The 27,144-nt window shown below is 37.9% G+C and overlaps 1 protein-coding gene across 1 annotated transcript; it reads left to right on the top strand.

Moving 5' to 3' along the window:
* On the top strand, positions 1-27,112 carry PSMD12 (proteasome 26S subunit, non-ATPase 12). The gene is made up of 11 exons (XM_058284575.2): positions 1-198; positions 8,653-8,712; positions 8,800-8,928; positions 13,802-13,909; positions 15,873-15,977; positions 19,594-19,743; positions 19,832-19,966; positions 20,661-20,773; positions 21,423-21,597; positions 25,506-25,583; positions 26,519-27,112. Exons 1-11 carry the CDS (start codon positions 91-93, stop codon positions 26,726-26,728), a joined length of 1,371 nt encoding a protein of 456 aa, XP_058140558.1. The 5' UTR covers positions 1-90; the 3' UTR covers positions 26,729-27,112.
* The last annotated feature ends 32 nt before the right edge of the window (positions 27,113-27,144 follow it).

Below are 27,144 nucleotides of genomic sequence, written 5' to 3' on the forward strand. Positions count from 1 at the left end.
ACTGCCTGAGCGGGTGCTTGGGTGGCTTCCGGTGTAGGTGACGAGTGGTGGCCGAAGTGGGGGACATCGAGGGAGGCTCGGGCAGGGACCATGGCAGACGGCGGCTCGGAGCGGGCCGATGGGCGCATCGTGAAGATGGAGGTGGACTATAGCGCCACTGTGGATCAGCGCCTGCCCGAGTGCGAGAAGCTGGCCAAGGTAAGGGGAGGCCGGCTGACTGTTGGCGGGCGCCAGGGGCTGAGTCACGGCGCGGAGCCCGTTTAGGCCTCTAGGGTATCTGAGGACTGGAGCAGGCCACCCTCTTTGACTGCCCAGACCCGGTTGGGCGTAAGTAGATCCTCGGGTCTGCCCGGCTAGGGAGACCCCGCTGCCGAAGTGTGCAAGTGCCTACATACAGATTACAAACCCTCCCCAGGGCAGATGATCACTTCATCCCCGTAGGAGTCGAGGCCTTATAGTAATCGTTGCCTTTTCTTGGGTGCTGCTTAAGTATCATTTGCCTTGGTAGTTCCCCAGGGGTTACGGCCGCTTCAGCATTCAAACTAAATCAGAGAGTTGAGTTCTATTGCTCTTGCCGAATCAGTTGTTGCCGTGAAATTGTGTATGGATGCTGGCGATGTGCCTAGTTTTGGCCTTGAGAACGGGCAGAAGAGTGATAGTCAGAGATGATTAGCACTGGGCTCTTGTTCTTAAGTTCATGTAACACATCTGGTTAATCAGTCATAAGTGGTGATGAGTGCCATACAAGTACGAATAGTGTTTTTGGAACACAGAAGGAAGCTGTTCATTCTTATTTGTGGGGTAAGGGAAGGTTTTCGTAGGAGCTGACTTTTGTATTGGGCCTTAGAAGAATGAGTAAGATTGGGATAGGGAGGAGTCATTCCTGGCAGAGAGAACTATAGAAAGTAAAGACAAATAGGCACGAAAGTGCACAGTAACCTAATTAGGGGAGGGAATGAACAATAATACATTTAGCCGGCCTGCTTGTCTCCTAATCAATAGAATCTTAACTTGAACCATGTCAGGCAACTTTATGTATCGTTTTACATATAAAGAAACTAAAGTTCAGAATTATTTGCTCAGGGTTACAGTTAATGATAGGTGGAACTAGGAATTCAAAACTAGATTTGCTTGACCTAAGATATGGGTGATTGTTGAATGAACTCCATCATGGACTGGCTAAGAATTATGCTCAGGCCTAATTAAATACCTTGATCTATTCAGTCTCAAAACATTTATTCGCCTGAGATGCATTCACTGATATGGTGGTTCTTGTGCCCAAAGGGGCTTAACCTCAGAGTAAGGAAAATAATTGTAAATAAATAAAATACATTTCAGTTCGATAAATTTGGGGGTAGGAGGAATGACAGGTAATGCTTCACATTCAGTTCTTAGTAAGAATGCTTCCCCTTTTAGTAAAAAAGAATTTAATGGGGCTTTACAAAAAAACAAGGATAGGGAAAACGTGATGAAGTTGATAGAACTGCATGTCTTAGGTCCAGTATCTTTTGGGGGAGCCCTAAATTCAGCTCTAAGCTTTCTAGCAGCTAATAGAAAGAAAAACCATCCATATCATAAGGGATGGAAAACACACATGCCTACAGTGTAATGCAGATAACAATAGCTGGCATTTATTGAATACTTTCTGCAGTGCCAAACACTCTTCTATACACTGTCCATGCATTAACTCATGTAATCACCACACAGAATGTGTAATGATTATTATTACTACTATTGTTTTACAGACAAGGAAATTTAGGCTAAAAGAAATTGAGTCACAGGCCCCAAGGTCATAAATTTAGTAATCTCATGGAGCCAGGATGCAAACCCAAGTACAGTAGACTCAGTCTAGAGCTGTTATTCTCACCCACCATGCTGTCCTGACTAGTGAGCCAAGTGTAACAAAAAACTTGAACTGAGCACCTGCCCAGGGAAAGGACTCAGCAACTCTTCATCCATCTCCAGTTAATCTTTGCTAATTAGAGAAGAAGGCCCAGTCATCTGTTCCAATTTGAGAAAGAAACCATGAATATGGATTTTTATATGAAATGCCTCTATGTTTAGAAACCAGACACCAATCTGTTTTAAAGTACTGTTTGGGCCATTACTGTGTAGATCAAATAAAATATACCTACAGGCCAAAGTCAGCCCCTGAGCCACCACTTTGGAATAAATAGAATGGTAGTATTCATAAGGAAGAAATAAATATTTACTTTAGAGAAGCACAACTATTCCTAAGTCCTTGAAGAAAAGATCTTCCCTTTATCAATTTCTTCTGATAGCCTACTATGTGCAAGACCTACTAAGTGCTAGACACTGTGGGAAGTATAGAGATTACTAGACAAAGTTCTTGCTCTCAAATTAGCTTATAGGCCAGTGAGGGGAAGGAAATCACTGCTGCTGTTGTTCTAGTAATCATAATGTATGGCATTTATTACATGTTATTGCATTCAACACAGTTGAAAAGACTTGCAAACCCAGATCCCTTTGTAAGTGTCTGATAGGTAAGGGAAGTATATAAAACATAAGGGAATGTGGGAGCTTCTTATACTAGATAATGTGAAAGACATTTGGATTCTGATTTTTTTTTTTTAAATCAGTCTGCCAGCCAACTAAAACAAGGTGTATGTGTGGATTGTTTTTGCGGGGAGGCTGGGAAGAGGGTTGAGAGATGGGTGGATGTTGATATTTTTTTTAATATATACACACAGACCCACAACTCAATTTTCCGATTAGATAGTTGACAGCATCTTAGTTGTCTTTTTTTTTTTTTTAATATTTCTCTATTTTGCTTTTTATTCATCCTTTTATAATATTTTGACTATTTCAATAAATATAAAAAAGATTTAGTCTTGCATTTCTACATCGAATGGATTCTAGATTTTGAAAAATAACACTTTTGTATAGTGCTGTTCAATAAATGGAACACTTTAAAATACATTCTTTTGTTTTTATTTTGAGTACCTCACTAAAACTGTGAAGAAAGCATTACTTTCACTTTACCCATGAAATAACTAAGTCTCAGGCAGCATAAGTGGTTTATGCAAACTTTCCAGCAGAATCAGATCAAGCCTAGTTCTCCTGTCAACAGCTAGAGTGTTCTTTTTGCTACGTTTCACTACCTCTTTTAGGGATTATCAATTCTGGATGCAATTTCCTTAAGACATTTTTTTTTTTTAAGATTTATTTATTTATTTAATTCCCCCCCCCCCACCCCCGCCCCTGGTTGTCTGTTCTTGGTGTCTATTTGCTGCGTCTTGTTTCTTTGTCCGCTTCTGTTATTGTCAGCGGCACGGGAAGTGTGGGCCGCGCCATTCCTGGGCAGGCTGCTCTTTCTTTTCACACTGGGCGGCTTTCCTCACGGGCGCACTCCTTGCGCGTGGGGCTCCCCCACGCGGGGGACACCCTTGCGTGGCACGGCACTCCTTGCGGGCATCAGCGCCGCACATGGCCAGCTCCACACGGGTCAAGGAGTCCCGGGGCTTGAACCGCGGACCTCCCATATGGTAGACGGACGCCCTAACCACTGGGCCAAAGTCCATTTCCCAAGACATTTTTTATTTTCATGTGAAAGACATTTGAAGGTAAAAATTATATGTGTGTAGAGACATAATAATAATAGAATATGTCAAGTAAGAAAATCACATATAGCAGAAACTCAGACAGGCAGACTGAAACTTAGATATGGATAGTAAAATTGCCAAATCTGGAATATTTGAACTTCCTACAGTTGTGACCTAGTACAATTCAGGGTCTATGTCCTAACACCCACATAACAACAATAATAACTTGTATTGATTGCTTATATGTTCTGTATAAATGTTAGTTATGGTGATGATGATGTTGATATAATAGTACATCTTGTGTTCTAGGCAATGCTAAACCCTTTTTAATATTGGTTTAATTCTTATACCAACCCTATAGGGTAGGTACTCTTAATTGTGTTCATTTCTCTAAAAAGATGGAGGATCAGAGAGGTTAAGTATCTTATGCAAAGTAACATGGAAGCAGAGCTGAGATTTAGACGTCAGCAACCTGGCTGAAGAGCCTGTGTCTTTAATCATTACATGCTACTGCCTCTGGGTAGGTACATGAGGACTTTCCATCAGGATGATGAGGTAGTAAGTCATACTAGTTCTTGATTATGGTTATTCTATCTTGTATTAAGATGTTAGATTAAAGAGGGCCTTTTCTGAATTGTGGCAATATGGTATTTAGCAGTTCTTAACACAAAGAGGTGTGTGGTTGTCCCTGTCCCCCTGTTTTTTTTTTTCACTGTGGGTACATTTGGAAGCTGGTTATTTAGGGACTACTTAAACTCTTAAATGGAATCTGTCCTTTTGTTCCCTGTCCTCTTACTGTCTTCCTTTTTTACTCACTTGCAGCCTCTTCTCAAGGTTAATATTAAAAATATAGAGGAGGAATGAAAAAAAATAAAATAAAAAGGAGGTAAAATGTAAAACAATTCACTGATTGTTAGCAGCTTAGACAAAAGACTTCAAGAAATTGTTTGAAAGTGTCGTATTGGCTTTATTATTATTATTTTTTAAAGATTTATTTATTTAATTTCCCCCCCTCCCCTGGTTGTCTATTCTTGGTGTCTATTTGCTGAATCTTGTTTCTTTGTCCGCTTCTGTTGTCGGCAACGGCACGGGAAGTGTGGGCGGCGCCATTCCTGGGCAGGCTGCTCTTTCTTTTCACGCTGGGCGGCTTTCCTCACGGGTGCACTCCTTGCGCGTGGGGCTCCCCCACGCGGGGGACACCCCTGCGTGGCAGGGCACTCCTTGCGCGCGTCAGCGCTGCGCATGGCCAGCTCCACACAGGTCAAGGAGGCCCGGGGTTTGAACCGCGGACCTCCCATATGGTAGATGGACGCCCTAACCACTGGGCCAAAGTCCGTTTCCCCGTATTGGCTTTAAATTCCAACTGTTTGGTAACTTTTTTTTTTTTTGGCTTTTTTTTTTTTTAACTTGTTTAGGTCATTTTACAAATCATTAAGGGATAAGATCCATTTAGGTGTTAAAGGAGGCATGCCTACAGAACTTACGGATACCTGACATGTATTGATGTTAAACAAGCTCATTAGTCATATGTCTCATTTATAAGAGTTGTTTTTATGAGAAAAATTAGTCACAGAAGTCACATGTTCTTACAAGTTTGAATAGCTCTCACCGACTTGTTCCCTCTGAGTTAAAAGGAGCATTGTGGAATTTCAGGAGCAATTAGATAGGAAAGGGAAGAGGAAATTATTTAGCCATAGGATTGAATGCAGAAGCTTGAGAGAGAAAAAAGTGAGGTGATCAGAGATGTCCCTCAAATTGCACTAAGTTTAAAGCCATGTTATTTGTCACATACTACTTGTGACAGTAAGAGTCAGAAATTGTAAACTATAAGGTTCTCACTGTTAACTGAATAGAGTCAACATTGATCCACTCAACACATAGTATATGTAAGTTAATGCAAGAGAAATAACAAACAAGGATGCAGCCCTTCGAGGACCAGTTGAGAGGTAAGACATGTCATGAATAACTATGCCCTTAATAACTCTGATACAGGGTGTTTTAGTTTCCCTGAAGGTCCTGCTACCCTGAGCATTGGGGTAGTAGCACTCTCCCTGAATAAACAAGGCCCTGCCCCCTCCAAAGACAGGAGTAGACCTGCACTTTCCACACACATGGTGGGCCTGCTTTTTTGGTTTGAAGGATCTCTTTGGTCCATACCTTGGCTTCCGTGGTTCTGTGCTTGAAGTCATTCTTTCTTAAGTTCGTCCCTTCTCTGTCCCTTTGAGTCCAGGCTGGCAGTGGTTTGGCTCATACAAATTTTGCAAAACCCTTGCCGGCTTTGCATGTAATTCGTAGTGTTTCACACCATCAGACAATAGGAACTTTCACAGACACTTCCTGTATAATTACATTTCCATCCTAACTTCCAGTGACATGGTGACTGGATCCATGTTTAGTTAAAGCTCACATGGAGCTCTGTTCTCTGGGATCATGCTTTCCAGAAGCTCAGAGAAGTCCCAGATACAATTGCTTCTGGCTCTATTCTTAGAGCACACTATCTGGATAGGCTTAGAATTTTCCAAACCATCAATTTCTGATTTCTTTGTGCTTGGTTTTGAGGCTAGGAGAAAGTAAGGCCTCACCAAGGCAATGCTTTTCTCCCACAAGACTGGCGTTCTGGTGCTGAGTGTTGGCACTTCTTGGTCCTTGACTTTTTTGTTATGTGTTCTCACACTTGGCAGCCTCTCCTGACCTCTTAGTTCTGTTAATCTCCAATTTCTGACTGCTCCCTTGTGCCTTTCTGTCTCTGTGACTTTCCCTGTAAGCCCTTCAGTAATAGGATTTAGACCCATCCTGATTCATCTGGGCCACACATCAACTGAAGTAACCACATCTAAAGGTCCTATTTACAAGAGTTCCTTCCCACAGGCATGTATTAAGTTTTAGAACTCATGTTTTTCTGGAGTACATAGTTCCAACCCAAGATTTAAGATCACAATCTACCTGAGAGATGACATTTAATGTGTTGTTGATAACTGCATACTGGCTGTATATCTGCGTGACTTCTTCACCTGAATGTTCCAGTTCTTTTTTGTTTGTTTGTTTGTTTGTTCTCTACATTTCATTAAACATTTGTTGGGTTCTATATTAAGAAAAAGAGATACAAAGATGAATATTCCAGTGTCCTAACTCGTGAGTCACCAAGGACCTTGCTGTAAAGATAGTTTGGATTGTTTTTAATAAGAATGCAGAGCACAGTGTTGGCAGAGCAGAATTTGGGTTCCAACCCCTGTCAGTGATAAGTTATGTAGCCTCTATCAACTTAATTCACTTTTCTGCTTATTGCTTTGTAACCTGGGCCATGCTCCCTCAGAAGGTTCTAGGGAAAGAAATTTCTGACTTCTAGCAGTGACTGGAAGTGCTGGTTCTCCTTGGCTTGAGGCAGCATAACGCCCACCTCTGCTCCATCTTCTCACGGCTGTCTCTTCTCTGTTCCAGTTCTTTAAAAACCCATGTTTCTGAATAAGACACCATGTATTAAATTAAACACTGTTGGTCAGTCACATGACTTAATAGTAATTGCAAAAGTGGCCAGGTGTCTTGATTCTATTCCTGAGGTTGCTATCAGTAAGCGACATTTTGCATTTTAACTTTTTTTTAAGATTTATTTTTATTTATTTATTTCTCTCCCCTTCCCCCACTCTGGTTGACTGTTCTCTGTGTCTATATGCTGTGTCTTCTTCTTTGTCCACTTCTGTTGTCAGCGGCACGGGAATCTCTGTTTCTTTTTATTGCGTCATCTTGCTGTGTCAGCTCTCCGTGTGTGCGGCACCATTCCTGGGCAGGCTGCACTTTCTTTCGGCGCTGGGCGGCTCTCCTTATGGGGTGCACTCCTTGCACGTGGGGCTCCCCTATGTGGGGACACTCCTGCGAGGCTCGGCACTCCTTGCACGCATCAGCACTGCGCATGGGCCAGCTCCACACGGGTCAAGGAGGCCCGGGGTTTGAACCGTGGACCTCCCATGTGGTAGACGGACGTCCTAACCACTGGGCCAAGTCCGCTTCCCTTAACTATTTTTATATGTTATTTGGTTGCAGTCACCATTTCCCTATGGGAATGCCTTTGATCAAAGCAAAAGGTAAGATGTAAGCTAAGGTGGTAGGGGAGCACTGTGGTTTACTGGAGGGAATATTGGACCAAAAGGCAGGAGCCCCAGTTTCTGGTTCTGCTGATTTGTTTTGTGACTGAGCAAGTCATTTAAGCCATCTTGTCTTCACCTCAAAAATGAGGTGACTGAATTAAATAATCTCTAGCTGTCTTTCTAGTTCTAAGGGTTTTTGTTAATCTTTTATGACTTTATGATTTTTTAGCCTTTAACTTTGGAGAATTTGTAGATTTGTTCATTATTCTTTTCCTCTGGTGGACATTGAGACAAGCATTTATTATGTACATGGACTGGTACTCCCCTTTGTATAGGATACATTGTAAAATATGTTAATCATATATCTTTCAGATTTAGCTAAAATTTTTTAAAAGTCTGTACATTCTCAGGGTTACATAAAAAATTGATAGTGTAAAGGTTATCTTGGAAAAATCTGGAAGCAGTGTTTTATTTAAAGTCATTGAAAAATTAAACCAGGGTTTCCTGATCTTTTCAGTACCAAATATCCTTTTTACTTCCACTGAAAATGCCATGTTTTAAAATATTTTATGATGAATATATAAAATAATTTCTTTTTCCAGTTTAATTCTTCAAAGACATATATATGTCTCCCAGTTAGAATCTCTGTTCAGAACAAGATAAACAGCTGTTACCACACTTAGTTGATCAATTAGAATCCAAAAGAAAAACATTGGATGTTTTTCTCAGGTGTTAAATCGTTGTTGTTATATGTTTGATTTCTGTTAGGTATTTTGAAATAATTAAAACAGCTTATGGGCACCAAGTGGCTTATGCTGACTTATGTAATCCACTGGAGAAACAAGCACTGTAGTGAAAAGGAGGGAAACAAAACAAAAACCATTTATGTGGGTGGTCTTTTCCCTCTAGAATAATCCATTGATGTTTCCTTTTCTGAGTCAGAAACATCTCATCTTAAACTGCTGGTTAGTGGTGTTTTCATTGTTCATTTTTTTCTTTTGTTTTAGGAAGGACGACTTCAAGAAGTCATTGAAACCCTTCTCTCTCTGGAAAAACAGACCCGTACTGTGAGTAGAGTATAGTGAAAACCACAATTACCATTTATTTCATTTAATGTTGTTCCATTAACTTTCAATTTATTTTCATTCTTACAGGCTTCTGACATGGTGTCTACATCCCGTATCTTAGTTGCAGTAGTGAAGATGTGCTATGAGGCTAAAGAATGGGATTTACTTAATGAAAATATTATGCTTTTGTCAAAAAGGCGGAGTCAGTTAAAACAAGTGAGTTCATGGTTGCAAATACATTCACATTTAAATAAGGGCTTTTAGAAAACTATTCTATGAATCTGTTAAAATTTACCATTAATCAGGATTGCAACATTCTAGAGGATTTTTAAAAATTCTTCCCATGTTCTCATAATGATAATTGTTTTTTATTTCTCAGCTTTTTTCTTTTAGTCTTTGTATATTTGCATAGTTCTACACAATTGCTCTTAAGAGTGTGGATGTAGCTTTGTTCTAATTCCACACTGCTCCAATCTTCATATTTATCTTTTAAATAGTTGCATTATAATTCCTCAAGGTGATAATTTATAATTTACTCAGTCATATCTCTTATTAAACACTTAATATTTAACTAGTTATCAAGGCCATTTTTAGACGTTACTACTCATTTTGTTTAAAGGGTATATAAGTTCTCTTTTTTGGTGATTTTTGTGAAGCTGAATTTTCTTTAATGTTTTTCTGTTCTGCTTAAGATATATTTAAATGATCCTCTGTAGAAGTAGATTCCATCTTGACACTTAAATTTCATCCTTAAAATTCTGTTCCCTGAAAAGTTTCTGGGTTATTTTTTGTTTTCAAATAATACAGTACACCATTGTAAAACAAGGTAGTAGTAGAACCAAAAATAGAAACACTTGGCTTTTTTTTCCCAAGGAGAAATTGTAGGTGTATAGAAAATTCATTCATAGAATAGAGTTGTTGCTGTTGTTTTTGATAAAGTTACTGTAATGGTTAAGTAACAATTACTTAAGTAATTAAGTACTTACTTAATCTTAAGTTTATATGCATATAAAACATACGTTAAGAATTAAGAGAGGGAAGCGGACTTAGCCCAATGGATAGGACGTCGGTCTACCACATGGGAGGTCCCCGATTCAAACCCTGGGCCTCCTTGACCTGTGTGCAACTGGCCCATGCGCAGTGCTGATGCGCACAAGGAGTGCCGTGCCAAGCAGGGGTGCCCCCCGCGTAGGGGAGCCCCACGCACAAGGAGTGCACCCCATAAGGAGAGCTGCCCAGTGCAAAAGAAAGTGCAGCCTGCCCAAGAATGGCACCATACACACGGAGAGCTGACACAACAAAAAGAAACACAGATTCCTGTTGACACTGATAAGGATAGAAGCAGTCACAGAAGAACACACAGTGAGTGGACACAGAGACATCTGGGGCGGGGGGAGAAATAAATGAAAAATAAATCTTTAAAAAAAAAAAAGAATTAAGAGATATAGGGGAAAGGGAGTATTTGTAAAAGTAAAAAAATAAATTAAAAAAATAATTAACAGGCGGAGGACTTGGCCCAGTGGTTAGGGCGTCCGTCTGCCACATGGGAGGTCTGTGGTTCAAACCCCAAGCCTCCTTGACCGGTGTGGAGCTGGCCCACGCGCAGTGCTGATGCACGCAAGGAGTGCCATGCCACGCAGGGGTGTCCCTCGTGTAGGGGAGCCCTACGTGCAAGGAGTGCACCCCGTAAGGAGAGCCGCCTAGGGCAAAAGAAAGTGCAGCTTGCCCAGGAATGGCACTGCACACACGGAGAGCTGACATAGCAAGATGACACAACAAAAAGAAACACAGATTCCCGTGCTGCTGACAACAACAGAAGCATACAAAGAAGCAGCAGCAAATAGACACAGAGAACCGACAACTGGGATGGGAGGGTGGGGAAGGGGAGAAAAATAAATAAAATAAATCTTTTAAAAAAAACGTAATTGAGGCAATCTAGTTATATATGAATGTGAAATTCATTTAAATAAGCCTTTTAGTCCTCAGTTCTTGGCTTGAGAGACAATTATTAGGTAAACTTATTTTCATCTACCTTTCTAAGAAATTTGAAAAAGCTACTTAGAAGCCTTGGGATGACCTAGGTTAAAATAAAATATATGTTTTAGGTAGTATTAGGATAATTTGAAGCACATATCCTAAAGAACAGATTTAACTTCATAGAATCATAAAATTTAAGAACTAGTAGAGGGAACTCAGTTGGAAAAACTCAGATTTTTATTTAAGGCTCTTGAAGTATAAGAACACATGCAAACTCTAGTTCCTGCCCTTAACACTATAGTCTAATAGGGAATATAAATCATAAGTAATCATGGTATACCTTTAACAAGTTTCCTTAAGATCATTACAAAAGAAATTACTACACACTAGACAGTGTGTTGTACATGTTATAAGATTGGTGAGAGGTGCTAAGAGATGTGAAAGGAGGAAAACTTTATTGTAGTTTATTATGTCAGATTTCTTAAAGAAAGTAGGATTTGACTCAGTCTCACAGCTGGCTAAAAACAGAGCCCAAATTGGAACTGGTTTGCTATAAAATACTACATCTTTAAAGCTGTGGCAGATGTTTAAGGACTCAAAGTGTCTCTTTGCTTTTCTTATAGTTACTTTTTTTTTTTTTTTTTGAGGTACCAGGGGCCAGAGATTGAACCTGGGACCTTGTGTGTGGGAAGCTGACACTCAACCAATGAGCACATTGACTTCCTTGAGTTGTTTTTTTTCATTTGTTTTTGTTTCTTCAGAAGGCCTCAGGAATCAAACCCAGGACCTCCCATTTGGGAGGTAGGCACTCAACTGCTTAAGATACATCCACTCCCCTCATAGTTAATTTTCACTTAAAAAAATTCTTTTTTGCTTTAGCAAACTTGGAATGTTTCTTCTATAACCTTTTCTAGCTGGCTTAAAATGAATAGTTTTGGATTCACTATCTGTTGCTTGAGCCCAGGTAACCCTTATTCCAACCATAACTTCCCCAATGACTTACCTACATTTTTTTTTCAAAGAGCAGTAGGATGTTCACTTCTCATTAGAATATTGATATAGTGTTAGGTTTTCTTTAAAACCCTAACTGGTTTCTGTTAATCTATTTTGCACTGCTTAGAATTAGTAAGCTTTATCTGCTGCTTGAAATCATTTGTTTTATGAGGTAACTGTGTATCAGAGTCTTTTTATTGAAAGAGTTCTATTTTACAGTAAAACCTTCACTTTCTGGAAGTCCTGGGACTTTGAACAGCCAGTGTTTCAGATAACTAAAAGTTTAACCTGAGGTGCTTGAACATTAAATGATTTTTATGGAAATATTTCTAAGACATGGCTGTTGACTTTTCTGCTATCTTAAAATATACCCAATATAACTTAACATTTTCTTGATGACTCCAGCTTCTAATTTTGATTACAGTGTGCTGTTTAGAATCTAGATTAGGAGTTAGCAAATTATGGGTTGAGGAATAAATCCCACCTGCAACCTATTTTTGTAAAGTTTTATGGGAACACAACCATACCCATTTGCTTATATATTATCTTTGACCACTTTCTAGTTACAAAGGCAGGATATAGTAGTTGCCAAAGAGACCTTATAGCTGGCAAAGCCTAAAATTTTTACTTTGTGGTTCTTTTTTTTTGAAGATGTATTTTTTTATTTAATTTTTCTCCCCTTCCCCTCTCCACCCCCTAGCTGTCTGCTTTCTGTGTCCACTCACTGTGTGTTCTTCTGTGACCGCTTCTATTCTTAGCAGCAGCACCAGGAATCTGTGTTTCTTTTTGTTGCATCATCTTGTTGTGTCAGCTCTCCGTGTGTGCGGTGCCATTCTTGGGCACGCTGCACTTTCTTTCGTGCTGGGCAGCTCTCCTTACGGGGCACACTCCTTGCGCGTGGGGCTCCCCTACGCGGGGGCCACCCCTATGTGGCACGGCACTCCTTGTGAGTATCAGCACTGCGCATGGGCCAGCTCCACACAGGTCAAGGAGGCCCGGGGTTTGAATCGCAGACCTCCCATGTAGTAGGCAGACGCCCTATCCATTGGGCTAAGTCTACTTCCCACATTGTGGTTCTTTATAGAAAATATTTGCTAGCCCCAATCATAGATTTATAGAGATAAAAGGAACTTACTCAGAATGTTGTATGATTCTGCTAAAATTACTGTGAGGAAACTGAAAACAAGAGATGCTGTGACTTTAAATGTCATATTTAATTGACATAAGCACTGGTGTCAGTACTTCTCCTCCTCACCTAGATGATTGAACTGATTCTACTTCTACCCCTGCCACCAGCCCTTTTTACTTCAGTCACATTATCTTCTGGTCATTGCTTTACTGCTCTTCACAGGCATAGTTAAACTCTGCTTTTCTCTTCCCTTCTTATTGCCTTAAGTCTGTTGCTACTTTTTTGCATGCTTTTCTGAATGGCTGTAAAAAAAAAAGCTAGCTAGCTTTCTAATAGACCTCGCCAGACAGGTCTCTTCCACCTTCTCTTTTGTGTAATCATCTCACCAGTTGTGTTGGGTATGGTAAAGTTTTCGCATCTGAGGTTTTCTAAACTTCATTGATTATTACTGGTTATTCTGATTATTACTGGTTATTTGGGGCTACTTTTTTTTTAGTATTTATCAAGTTTAGTATTTAACAAATCAATTTTATTGATACATATTAATAAAACATACAAGTCATCCAAAGTATATAATCAATGATATTTGGTATAATCATATAGTTATATATTTATCACTTCAGTCATTAATAGAGCATTTTCATTATTTCAGTAATAATAAAGAACAAACAAACAAAATTCTTCACCTCTCAATCTCTTTATTTCCCCTGCTGTATATAGCTGCTATTTCTGGCTATTGCATATTTACTTATTTATTTATTAAGCAGTTTTCTGGAGATAGATTCACATGCCATACAATCTTTCTAAAGTGTATAGTCAATGTGGGACTATTTCTTAACTGTCGAGGAGTTTTTGATGTTCTTTTATGGGCATTTTAATATCTAGAGTTGCTTGGGAAGACCAAATTTGACCATAGCCCGTCCATCAATAAACAAATCTTAGTTTTTTCCCTTTATGCAGAATGAATTTTACTGTTTTCATTGTTTTTAGGCTGTTGCAAAAATGGTTCAACAATGCTGTACTTATGTTGAAGAAATCACAGATCTCCCAATCAAACTAAAATTGATTGATACTCTACGAATGGTGACAGAAGGAAAGGTGAGTTTTCTAATTGGCTTTACTCACAATGATAATCTGTATTCAGACATACTTACTTTTACCTATAGACATTTTATGTCTGTCTCTGCGTATTTATATTTTTAAGAAAACAAATGTATCACCTTAATTCAAGCAATATGATTTTTGTAATCCCCTTCTAATATCTTCCCATGTGCAAATGGACGTATTTAGTGGCAATCCTAGTATATGCAGATTTTTCTAAAAATTAGCAATCTTATCCCGAATTTATACATGATAGTAATTAATCAAACGTAAGGTTAACATTTCACCCTGGTCTGGATTTGTTGGGAAAATCTATATTTATCATAGGTATGGTTTCACTTTAATATTAAATTAAGAGAGTATTTGTAGTGTAAGGTTAATTTTCAGATATTCACTACAGCTTGCCAGGATCTAGTTGTATTTCTTCAGATGTTTCTGTTTTTGATAATCTCATGTTTTCTCTAAAATGAACACGTGTGAAATGGTGACTCGGGCAGATATGTTTCTGTTTAGGTACTTTTGTGTGTGTGTGTGTTTTTTTCTCTCCCTTTCCCCCCCATTGTCTGCTCTCTGTGTCCATTCACTGTGTGTCCTTCTGCGTCCACTTAGATTATTGAGCAGCACTGGGAAATTGCGTCTCTTTTTTGTTGCATCATCTTGCTGCATCAGCTCTGTGTGTGTGCGGCGCCATTCCTGGGCGAGCTGCACTTTTTTCACATGGGGTGGCTCTCTTTAAAGGGCGCACTCCTTGCGTGTGGGCACCCATACGCGGGGTCACCCCTGCATGGCACAGCATTTCTTGCACATGCAGCACTGTTCATGGGTCAGCTTACCACATGGGTCAGGAGACCCTGGGGATCAAACCCTGGACCTCCATATGGTAGATGGACACTCTATCAGTTGAGCTACATCCACTTCCCCATTTTTGTGTTTTGAGGACAAAACCTTAGATTATATTTAACATATTGCTTCTTTGACTATGAGTTCAGCTCAGTAAATGTTTATTGAGCACCTGTGTTGTACTAAATCCAAATGATAAGACAGTATTCCTCATCTCAAAGGGGTCAGTTTATTAGAAGACAAAATAATGGAAATGTTATTATAGGATATTGTAACTGTAGATGTGTGCCTACCATTCCTGTATAGCAGATAGATGGAATTCAGTGATTAATGTGCCTGGGAAAGCTTCACAGAGTAAATGATGGCTGCACTGTCTTCCTAAGAATGAATAAGAATTATGCAGGACCAGTGAGTTGGGAGAAGGGAATTTTAGACATAAGGGAAATAAAAAGATACCAAAATAAGAAATGTGGAGTATTTAGGAAACTGTAAGTGATTTGATATTATTGGATATGAAGGTGTCCATCTGGTTGGGGGTGGAGTGGAGAGGGTATTGCTGCAGAGAAGAGGCTGGAAGGGTAAGCAAGAGTGGGCAAGAAAATTAGTTTCCTAGTTTCTACTAGCTTGTGGGCATATTTTTAATGTTTAAATCGACTAACATTACTTATAGTTGGTAATTCTTAATACTTGGCCAGGTCAGATATTTAAAAAGAAAATAACCTTGTGTTTAAAGGTAAATAAGAATTAGAGTATTGGTTGAATTGTGGATACTGGACTACGTATGTTCTTTGTAGAGTGTGTTTTGAAATAATCAATTCTTTTAAAAGTGCCTTCTTTTTTCTTTGCTATTTATATAACTTGTGGTCCTGTTAACTGTTAAAAACAGTAATTCAATATTTAGATTTTCAAATCAAAACTGCAGAATATGGTTAATGTTTTATGGAGACATTTTCTTAAAATGTAAAGCTCTGTTTTGAATGTAAAATGTTTCACAGTACACATGAAAGATGAAGTGCATAATAGCCACAAAATAATTACTGTTATGACTATGTTGAATAATTCTTTTATACTTTAACACATTTCTATAGGAATTTTGATGTGTACATTTCTCTTATTGTAGATTTACGTTGAAATTGAGCGTGCTCGATTGACAAAAACATTAGCAACTATAAAAGAACAAAATGGTGATGTGAAAGAGGCAGCCTCCATTTTACAAGAGTTACAGGTAAGGGGATACATTCTGGAGTTTGTAAAAGTTTATATTTAGTCAACCATATTTTCTTGAGGAAATAACTTATTTTGAAGCCTTACCACTTTTTTGGAAACCACAAATGAGGCAAAGTGTTAAAAGTTGGTGGATCTGGGTTAAAAGTTGGAGTTCTCTGTAAGGGTTTTATATTATTTTTGCAAATTTCCTGTAAGTTGAAAATTATTTCACAATAAAAAAATTTTTTTAAGAGGAGTACAACAAAGTATGAGACATATTCAAGTAGGTAAAAATTGTGTAATTCCATTCTAGCTAAATTTAACTGCTAAAACAGTGTTAAAGATCAACAAATTTGTCTTTATTTTATGCTGTTCTTTTAACATTTTACTATTTACATAGCCTTAGGAATCTACTCTTAGTCATTGCCTTCATTCTTAATACATGGTCTATTTCTAGGCTAAATTGGTTTAATGAAGAAAAATTGCCTCACAGTTTTCTATGTTTCGGGACACCTTTCAGAGAGTCTTCAAATTAAGCTTAGAAATCTGAGAAAAGCTATTGACTCTCTTATCAGAATAATGTACACGAACTTTGGTCAAAATTTTGCATATAATTTTAGGGAGTTCAGACTTCCCTGGAACCCATCAAGGACTCCCCATTAAGTTAAATTGATTCATCTAAACTTTTTATCATATACCTTAAACATTAAAATTAAAGAAAGGAAGGGGATTGGGTGTAACTCAGTGCTTTGACCACCTGGTTCCCATGTACAACGTCCGTCCCTCCTAAAAAAAGAAAGGAAGAGAGAAAATAATGTTATTAGGAAGGTCTTGTGTGTCATGCATTCTCTGTATTCTTTAGTATGTATGTGTGGTTTAAACATGACCTATGGTTTAAACTTTATTTCATTTAATGTCCATGCACAGCATTATTATTTTTTGACTGAGGAAACTGAGACAAAGGGGATAAGTAATTTGCCTAAGGTCATCGCCAAGAAATGGCAGGGTGTTTATTCATACTGGTTCTGTTTGGCTTCAAACTATTTTTCAACCAGGAGGATTATGTGGTCTCATGATTCAACTTCTGTGAAATATTCTTGCTTTAAAAAATTTAAAGTAAATTATATAAAGTTTCTAGGTCTAACTGCCAGTTCACAGGATATACAGGGGACAGAGGAGCCTGTTGAATGATACCACAAGGATGCAATCAGCAAAATTCACACTCTAGGAAACTATAGGATGATTGACTTGATTTCCTCAAACAATAAATGGCAAGATTAAAAGAGACAGAGATAGATCTACCAATTGCAATGTATGAACCTTTTTTGTATTCTTTTTCAGTTATAAAAATAAGAGATTATGGGGGACTAATTAGATATTTGGTGAAATAAGGAATTTTTAGGTGTGATAATTTTTTATCTTTTAGCAGCACATACTGAAATGTTTACATGTTGTTTAAGAGTTATTTCAAAGTCATTTGACAAGTGGGAGTGGCTAGAGGTGTAAATGAAACAACATTCTGTTTCATTATATGTGTTTGTAATTTTTCTTAATTAAGAATTACAAAAAAGAGGGTGAAATAAAACCATTTTCAGATAAAATAAGATAGCATTACTTCATTCTACTTTGTAAATGTGTAATTCTGGATTTCATAAATTCATTTACCAATATATGTATACTAAATATTATATTAGAAATGTTTTTCATGGTATTTGATATAGTTGATCCTTTATAGTATGTTTATGGGAGGAGTGGGGTGGGGAGTATAGGGGAACCTCTTATATTTTTTTAATGTAACATTTTTTGTGATCTATGTATCTTCAAAAAAACAATTAAAAAATTGATGGGGTGGGAGTTGGGAGTGGGGTATATGGGAACCTCATGTTTTTTAATGTAACATTTTTTGTGATCTATTAACTTTGAAAAAGGAAGATTAAAAAATATATATAGTGTATTTAATGTAACTTTAAATTCTGTATCCATTTGGCATGATATCCACCTTTTACCTGAACTATAGAAAGACTAGAGCATCTTTTTTTTTTTTAAGGTGGTACTGGGGATTGAACCCAGCACCTTGTGCGTGGGAAGCAGGTGCTCAACCACTGAGCTACATCCAATCCCTAATGAGAGTTGGCTTTTTCATTAGTTTGTTTTGTTTTGTTGTTTTTTGGATGTACTAAGGATCAAACCTGGGCCTTGTACATGGGAAGCAGGTGCTCAACCACCCAAGCTACATTTGCTCCCTAGAGCATGTTTTTTATATATAATAGTTTCACTAGCTTATATATAATATTTATACATATATATAAAGTCTATAAATTGCACCTTTTTTAGTATTTAAAATTATAATTTCCTCGTTAGCTGATAGGAAAATTCAGTTGAAAGCCAATGAGGGACCACCACACATTAGAATGGCTACAGTTTTAAACTTACTAACAATACCAAGTGCTAACGAAGTTGCTGAGCAATCAAAACTTATATACTACTGTTGGAAATCCAATATGGTACAGCACTCTAGAAAACAGTTTGGTAGTTTGACCCAGCAGTCCCACTCCTGGATATTTACCGAAGAGAAGTGAAAACAGATATCTGTCTGCTCAGAGCAGCATAGTGATAGCCAAAGATGGAATCAGCCCAGATGTCCTTCAACAGATTGAATGGATTAACAAATTGTGTAACATCCAAACAATGGGATACTGCTTAGTAATTTAAAAAAGGAATCAGCCATTGATATAAGCACAACAGCTTGAATGAATCCCAGAGACCTTGTGTTGAGTGAAAAAAGACTCTCTCGCCGCCCAGCATGAAGAGAGCAGCCTGCCCAGGAATGGCTCCGCCCACACTTCCAGTGCCGCTGATGACAACAGAAGCGGACAAAAGAAACAAGACGCAGCAAATAGACACCAAGAACAGACAACCAGGGGAGGGGGGGGAATTAAATAAATAAATAAATCTTTAAAAAAAAAGAAAAAAAAGAAAAAAGACTCTCTCAAAAGGTTAAAAACCGTATTTGAAATTCTTGAAAAGACATCTGGGGAATGGATGTGGCTCAAGCAATTGAGTGCCTGCTTGCCACATGGGAGCTTTTGGGTTCAGTTCCTGGTGCCTCCTAAAAACAGAGAAACAAAAAGCAAATGGAAAAACCAACTCAGGAGCCAATGTGGCTCAGTGGTTGAGCACCAGCTACCTACATAATGAGGTCCTAGGTTAAATCCCCAGCCCCCAGGACTTTAAAAAAAAAAAAAAAAACTCTAGTAATAGAGAACAGATCATTGGTAGTGATAGGTTTGTGGAGTGGAATGAAGTGAGGGGGATGTGTATAAAGGGGTAGTATAAGGGAGTTTTCATAGAGAACAGTTCTATTTCCTGGTTGTGGTCATGGTTACACAAATCTGTATGTGTTAAAATTCATAAAGCTGTACAACAAAAAGAAAAAAATCAATTTTATTGTATAATAATTTTATAATTGTAATTTCCTGAAGAGAACTAACTTTTTATATAATGGTAACCATTCTCCCAGTGTGCATGAAGGTTATTATTTGATGCGTGTGAATATTTTAATAACCACTTAATTTTTTTGCAATTCTTAAAAATTACTGAATCTTAAACATCTATTTGGGGAATCATTCTCCTAGGTGGAAACCTATGGGTCAATGGAAAAGAAAGAGCGAGTGGAGTTTATTTTGGAGCAAATGAGGCTATGCCTAGCTGTGAAGGATTACATTCGTACACAAATCATCAGCAAGAAAATTAACACTAAATTTTTCCAGGAAGAAAATACAGAGGTAAGCATATCTCTGACTACATGTTTACTTCCAAAGTGTTTGAAAGAAAACTATAAAACCCAATTTATTTTTGTCAACTTTATTTCAGAAATTAAAGTTGAAATACTATAACTTAATGATTCAGCTGGATCAACACGAGGGATCCTATTTGTCTATTTGTAAGCACTATAGAGCAATATACGATACTCCCTGTATACAGGCAGAAAGTGAAAAGTGGCAGCAGGTAAGAGTATTATTCTTAATTGTTTTTGGTACATTGATACTTTATAGGAAGGGTTTGCATTTTAAGTTTGTTTTGAAAGCACAGTCACTCCAGGAATTATATGCAGTTGTATGGTAGTGCTTTCTGTTCAGTGTGTCTTCATGGATTCAGACTAAATTAAGTAATTTTTGAATAATTACAGGTTTACTGCTTAAATTATGTACAACAGGTTACCAACTAACAAAGGTACATATAAAGGCATAGCATTTCTTTGGAAAGTTATTTTATAGAAGCTATTTTGAGAAGCTTATGTGTTTTCCACATTTAGACTAATTTGTTATAAAATCTTTTTCTTTATACATTTGTCAAAAATCAGTATCGGGGGAGTGGGTGTAGCTCAGTGATTGAATGCCTGCTTTGCGTGTGCAAGGGCCTGGATTCAATCCCAGGTACCTCCTTTTAAAAATAAAAAATAAAGAATGTAAGCCCAAGTATAGCAATTCAAATTAACAAAGATTTATTATAAAATTAAATTTTATAGGAGGATGCTATAAAAAGGATAGTCTGGTAAGATTTCTTCCCCCAAGACATATTGAGTAAAAAATAAAAAATGAATACATACAGTTATTCCACAAATTTTCAGTGCCTGCCCAAGTTTCCATTTTATTTCTAAACTTGTATATAACCTGTTGCCTTGTATGATTCACTTTTTCAGGCTTTGAAAAGTGTTGTTCTTTATGTTATATTGGCTCCTTTTGACAATGAACAATCAGATTTGGTTCACCGAATAAGCAGTGACAAGAAGTTAGAAGAAATTCCTAAATACAAGTAAGTACATTTGTAATTAGCATAGTTTATATCTCAGCAGAAACACCATTTCAACAAAACTGGTTAACCTAAGTGCACACTTCTTAATTGGTTGCTGATACATGGAGAATGATCTAATTGTGTTAGTGAATAAAGTGGAGGAATGTTTTTTAGCATTGCATTAGAAATTAATGAGAATAGGTGCTTCGTTCAAACCACTTATCAAGTAGAAATTTTATTTCAAGCCAACTTTAGTAAAAGCTTTGGATTAATTAACCATTTGATAAAGTTTTATCATTTATAGTTTGGGGCTTGTGATTTTTGGAAATACATACTTCTGGAACTCTTATGGATATATGCTTACAGAACTTATATATGTATGCTTCATTATAAGCACAATAGACTGATTGTTTAAAAAACCTATTTTTATTTCATCTGTTTCATTAAGTTTACAATTGATTATTTCAGAGATTGGCAGATAAAATAGAAAAGAGCAGAATGTTAAGTTGGAGAATGCTCTATTCATAAGAACTGTGGTAAAATAAATGATAACTTGTGTCTTGTTCTACTTAAGTAAAAGCTTGTACAGTCTGTTGATTTTGAAATTTTTTCTATTAAGATGAAATTTAATTCTTACAGATTTGGAATATTATGTTTATATCATTTATAGGGATCTTTTAAAGCTTTTTACCACAATGGAGTTGATGCGTTGGTCCACACTTGTTGAGGATTATGGAATGGAATTAAGAGAAGGTTCTCTTGAGAGTCCAGCAACTGATGTTTTTGGTTATACAGAAGAAGGTGAAAAAAGGTGGAAAGACTTGAAGAACAGAGTTGTTGAACATGTAAGAATCTGGCATGACCGAGTCAACGATTTTTTTTTTAAAGATTGATTGATATTTAGATTTATCCCCCAATGGTTCCCTAGTCTGTCTGCTCATTGTTTTTCTAGCTGTGTCTGCTCGTCTTCTCCAGGAGGCGCCGGGAACAGAACCCGGGACCTCCCTCATGGGAGGCAAGTGCCCAGTGGCCTGAGCCACATCCACTCCCAATGGGCTACAGCGTTTGCTGGGTTGTGGTGTCTAGCTCATTGCCGTAGGTTGCAGTGTCTGCTCATCTTCTTTAGGTCCCAAATCTGGGACCTCCCATGTGGTAGATAGGCGCCCAACTGGTTGAGTACATCTGCTCCCAACGATTTTTATTTTAACTTTTAACTAGTGGATTTTACTTTTCAGAATTATCTTAGAATTTATCTTTGGAAAATTTGGGTGTAAACTGAATTATTTTGCAAACTAAATGTTTCTTTTGCATATTGTTTGTTTCTTCACTTCAGAATTTTTCTTTCCTATTCCCAAGGTAGTAATAAAAATTTTTTTTTATTGTGATGATTTTGCTCAGCCTAACATCACATGCATTTTATTTTTTTTCCATGTACTTTTTTTTTTTTTTTTAATATTACATTCAAAAAATATTAAGTCCCATTCAACCCCACCGCCCCCACCCCCCACTCCCCCCACAGCAACACTCTCTCCCATCATCATGACACATCCATTGCATTTGGTAAGTACATCTCTGGGCATCACTGCACCTCATGGTCAATGGTTCACATCATAGCCCATATTCTCCCACGTTCCATCCAGTGGGCCCTGGCGGGATCTACAATGTCCCATAATTGTCCGTGAAGGACCACCCAGGACAACTCCAAGTCCTGAAAACGCCTCCACATCTCATCTCTTCCTCCCATTCCCCACACCTAGCAGCCACTATGGCCACTTTTCCCACACCAATGCCACATTTTCTCTGTGGACCTTGGATTGGTTGTGTCCATTGCACATCTGTGTCAAGAGGGGGCTTAGATTCCACATGGATACTGGATGCAATCCTCCTGCTTTCAGTTGTAGGCACTCTAGGCTCCATGGTGTGGTGGTTGGCATTCTTCAACTCCATGTTAGCTGAGTGGGGTAAGTCCAATAAATCAGAGTGTAGGAGTTGAAGTCTGTTGAGGTTCAGGGCATGGCTATCATATTGTCAGTCCAGAGATTCAAATCCCCTAGATATATCTTAAACCCCAACACCAACTACAATTCCAGTAAAGTAGCATGAAAGTCTTGTGAAAAGAGATCCCATCTGAGTCCAGTTCCATCACGCAGAAACACCGGCTCCAAAGAAGGGCAACTGACATGACAGTGAACCCCATCTGCCATGACCATAGAACCCGTGGGTCTCTTTAGCCCTCAAAAGAACCAATACCTGAGGTTGTATCTATTTTATCTGTCTCTGAGACTCTGCTCAGGTGTGCATAAGGGCAATCCTTCTGACAACCTCCAGACTCTTTTTTTAGAGACTCATAGCCATATAAACTCATTTCTCCTTTCCATTTCCCCCTTACATTAGGTTCAAACAGCATTTTAAACTCCTGTTCTTATATGTAGGCAGGGATATTCTACTGGTCCGCATTGAACCTTTAATTCAAGGTCATTTTCTAGTTGCATCATCAGCTGGTATTTGGTAAATAAAAATTTTTTGTTGAAATGTTTTATCATACATTTACCAAAGCACATCAGGATTTATCTCATCCAGCTTGTCTTTTTTCCTATTTTTAGCTTTTCTAAAAAAAAGGATTATGTGTTTTGTCAGGGTTTTTTTAGGTACCAGGGCCAGGGATTGAACCCAGGACCTGGTTTGTAGGAAGCTGGCACTCAACCACTGAGCCACATTGGCTCCCCTGAGTTGTTTTTTCTTCATTTGTTTGCTTGTTGTTTGTAGTTTTGTTTTCAGGAGGCACTGGAAACCAAGCCTGTGACCTCCCATGTGGGAAGCAGGTACTCATCTGCTTGAGCCACATCTGCTCCCCAAATGATTATGTTTTAATATACTTCATTTGAGAGGATCTTCATGAATCCAAAATTTTATAGAATATAAACCAGAAGGAATTTCCTAAGAGCAGGTTTGGGGGTGAGTGGGTTTCTCTGATAACCACTTGCTTGTTAAACACCTTGTACAAAGTGCTGGGACACATGGAAGAAATTAAGATATGGACCCTATCTTTAAGCTTAGAAAGTAGAGGGAAAGCTGTGTTTATAAATAAAAGTTTTATAGTTAGTATGGTATAAGTACATATAGAGTGAGGGCATAAAGCGAGTTTATTGGTTCTATTTGGAAGAAGGATCAGAATAAATATAGGGAAGTGGATTTGGCTCAACAGATAGAGCACCTGCCTACCACATGGGAGGTCCAGGGTTCAAACCCAGGGCCCCCTGACCCGTGTGGTGAGCTGGCCCACGCACAGTACTGATGTGCAGAAGGAGTGCTGTGCCACATGAGTGTCCGCCACATAGGGGAGTCCCAGCGCAAGGAATGCACCCCATAAGGAGAGCTGCCTCTTGTGAAAAAAGTGCAGCCTGCCCAGTAGTGGCACTGTACACATGGAGAGCTGACACAGCAAGATGATGCAACAAAAATAAAGAGACACAGATTCCCAGTGCCACTGACAAGAATCCAAGCAGACACAGAACACACAGCGGATGGACCAGAGAGCAGACAGCTTGGGGGACAGGGAAAGGAGAGAGAAATAAATAAATAATCTGGAAAAAAAAAAGATATATAGGAGTTGATGGGAGAGGTGAGGTTTGTAAGAAGAATGTGTGGTTATCCGACAGACAAGGGGGGAGGCAGTCCATTTTAGGCAGATGGGATAGTAAGAGCAAGGGCATGGAGGCACAAACTAGCGAGGTGCACTTGGGGAATGCCAAGAAAGGGCTCAGCAAGAAATGAAATTGGAGATGTAGAAAGGAACTGGATCATAACAGAGTTTGTACACTCCACTAATAAAGGCTTGTTACCTGAGAGATCGATGACAAAGTTTGTAGTTTATAAAGATCTCTTTGGGGGTAATGTGAAGATAGACGTGGAGAGATGTAAGACCCAAGATGAGAAGATTAGCAAGGGTCTCTCTCTGCTTGAATTAAGGCTGTCGCCAAGGGATTGGAAAAGAATGGACAGAATGGAATTATTTTAAGAAAGTTAATCAATAGAATTTGGTCATTCATTAGATTTAAAGGATAAAGGAAAAGGGGGGACTCTAGAATGACTCTCAGCCTTCCTGAGAGGTTGACGTCATTGGCCATAATAAAGACAGGAAAAAGTAAAGCTTCTTTGAAGATGCCAGATGCATGTGTTTTCTCCCTGGTGTTCCCCGTTTCCCTTGTGAGTGCTGTTGTTTTGATAACTAAGAATAATAAAGGAAAGTCTGTGTCTTAAGTTCAGCACTGATTCCAGTAAAATCAGGAAATTTCATTTCAAGTTACCTTTAAGTGGTTGGAATGATGATAAAACTTGAGTGTTTTAAGATGCTCTCTGGTCAGTTTCAGGATTTTTACCTTTTAAACATTTGTGTCATAATTAGAAAAGTTTAACTTTAGATTCTTGCATTTAGCAAAAATTATTTTTGTACAGTTAACATTTTTAACCACCAATTTAGATAAGAGCATAGAATTTGTATTTAAAAGGAGTTGTGTTGAGTATAATGTATACTTTAAAAGAAGTCATAATAACTTAGAAACTAATTGCAGAAATCAAAATATCCACATATTAATAATTTTATTAGTGACATTTAGAACCAGCTTCATTGCAGTGGTAGGCTATAGAAAAATGAAATGAGTGTCATATTTTAACTAAACCTGTTTGCATGTAAACAGACTTAGCTTTATTGACAACTGTTGTTTCTACTCTGTACCCTCTGTCTCTTCCCCAGAATATTAGAATAATGGCCAAATATTATACAAGAATAACAATGAAGAGGATGGCACAACTTCTGGACCTATCTGTTGATGTAAGTAGTAAACCTTATTTGGGTTATTTATAGCTATTAATTTTGAATGTCAGCCAACTTGCAAAAATTGAGAAAATCCATTATATTTCACTGTTTAGTTTTATATTTAGGTGATAGTTTCCCAAGCTATCCTGATTACCAAAAAATAGCCTATACAATAAGTTCATGCTTGCATTAATATTATTTATAGTAATTAAATCTTCCCTTAAATATATTAGTTTTACATTGATGAGTTTGAATTCCAGGTTATATATTCATATAATAAGTGTCTTTAGGGTCCCACAAAAATGAACTGCATAAATAAAAGAAAAGAAAGACTTGGTTTCAGTTTCACGCTGACAAAATACAACATGCAGTGATAGAAGTTATCTGAAGTGTATAGTAATGGTCTGAAAAGCCCTTTCTCTCATCAGAATGGATGTTGGCAGTTTAGCTGAAAGAGAATCGTGGAATGTTAGCCAGCTAGCTCTTCTCATTTAAGGTGCCAGAGTCCTTAGAAAGTAAAGTGCCATCTGTAGATACATAGTTGCCAGAGGGCAGCTATATTCTAGCCCATCTTTTCTAGAAACAAATGAGCTATACTATACTGCCTTTTAAGGAAAAACACTGTAGAAGGGGGAGTGACCAACTTGCTGTTGGCAACAGGCTCTTCCTCCCCAGTACCAGCCCCACAAGTATGAGTGTACAGGGAGGCAGATCCAGACTGAGCACTGACTCTGAGAGTTAAGGGACTTCCATATAAAGTGGCAGTTGACGCAGCTCTAGTAATTCCCTAGACTAGCAATAAAATAAGTACGTTCTTACAGGATCAGCCGTTGCTAGTTTAATTATGAATTTTAGCCTGCATATTCTTGGTTAAGAGTTTAGAAAACGTTTTAAGTTTTGTTTATTATCAGTGTTTATCCTATCTTAATCCAATTTATTATTTCTTACAGGAATCAGAGGCTTTTCTCTCAAATCTAGTAGTTAACAAGACCATCTTTGCTAAAGTAGACAGGTTGGCAGGAATTATCAACTTCCAGAGACCCAAGGATCCAAATAATTTACTAAATGACTGGTCTCAGAAACTGAACTCACTGATGTCTCTGGTTAACAAAACTACACACCTCATAGCCAAAGAGGAGATGATACATAATCTACAATAAGGGTTCCCATGCCCTTGATGCTTTTAGAAAAGAGTTAAAATTGGAAGTAATTAAAAAAAAAAAAAAAAAGACTATTATGGTGTATATGTTGGGTTTTTTTCCCCTTCTCCTTTGTCTAAAATTTAAAAGATAGTAAATATGTTTGAGGCCCTTTTTAACTTTTAGGAACTTTGATTTCATTAATTGTTTAACTTTATGTTTGCATTTGATAAAAAAATATATAATACATTTTTATTGTCTGAGTATTCAAAAAACTGTGTCATTACTTACCCAAATATGTTTTCTATTCTATTTTATGTTTTCTGTTCTATTTTAGCTATTTGTTTTATCCAGCTAACAACCATAATTATAATAATAAAAGCAGTATATGCACGTTTTACTTTCTATGTGTACCTCTGTTTCTCAGTATTTCCTTG

The sequence above is a fragment of the Dasypus novemcinctus genome, chromosome 21 (assembly GCF_030445035.2).
Source record: "Dasypus novemcinctus isolate mDasNov1 chromosome 21, mDasNov1.1.hap2, whole genome shotgun sequence".
Classification (NCBI taxonomy): Eukaryota; Metazoa; Chordata; class Mammalia; order Cingulata; family Dasypodidae; genus Dasypus; species Dasypus novemcinctus.

Bases quoted from the DNA above. Each gene is read 5' to 3' on its own strand.
- PSMD12 (XM_058284575.2), top strand. From the start codon at position 91: ATGGCAGACGGCGGCTCGGAGCGGGCCGATGGGCGCATCGTGAAGATG. The intron at 20,774-21,422 runs GTAAGTACATTT...TATCATTTATAG, and splicing joins GAAGAAATTCCTAAATACAA to GGATCTTTTAAAGCTTTTTA. The intron at 25,584-26,518 runs GTAAGTAGTAAA...TATTTCTTACAG, and splicing joins TTCTGGACCTATCTGTTGAT to GAATCAGAGGCTTTTCTCTC.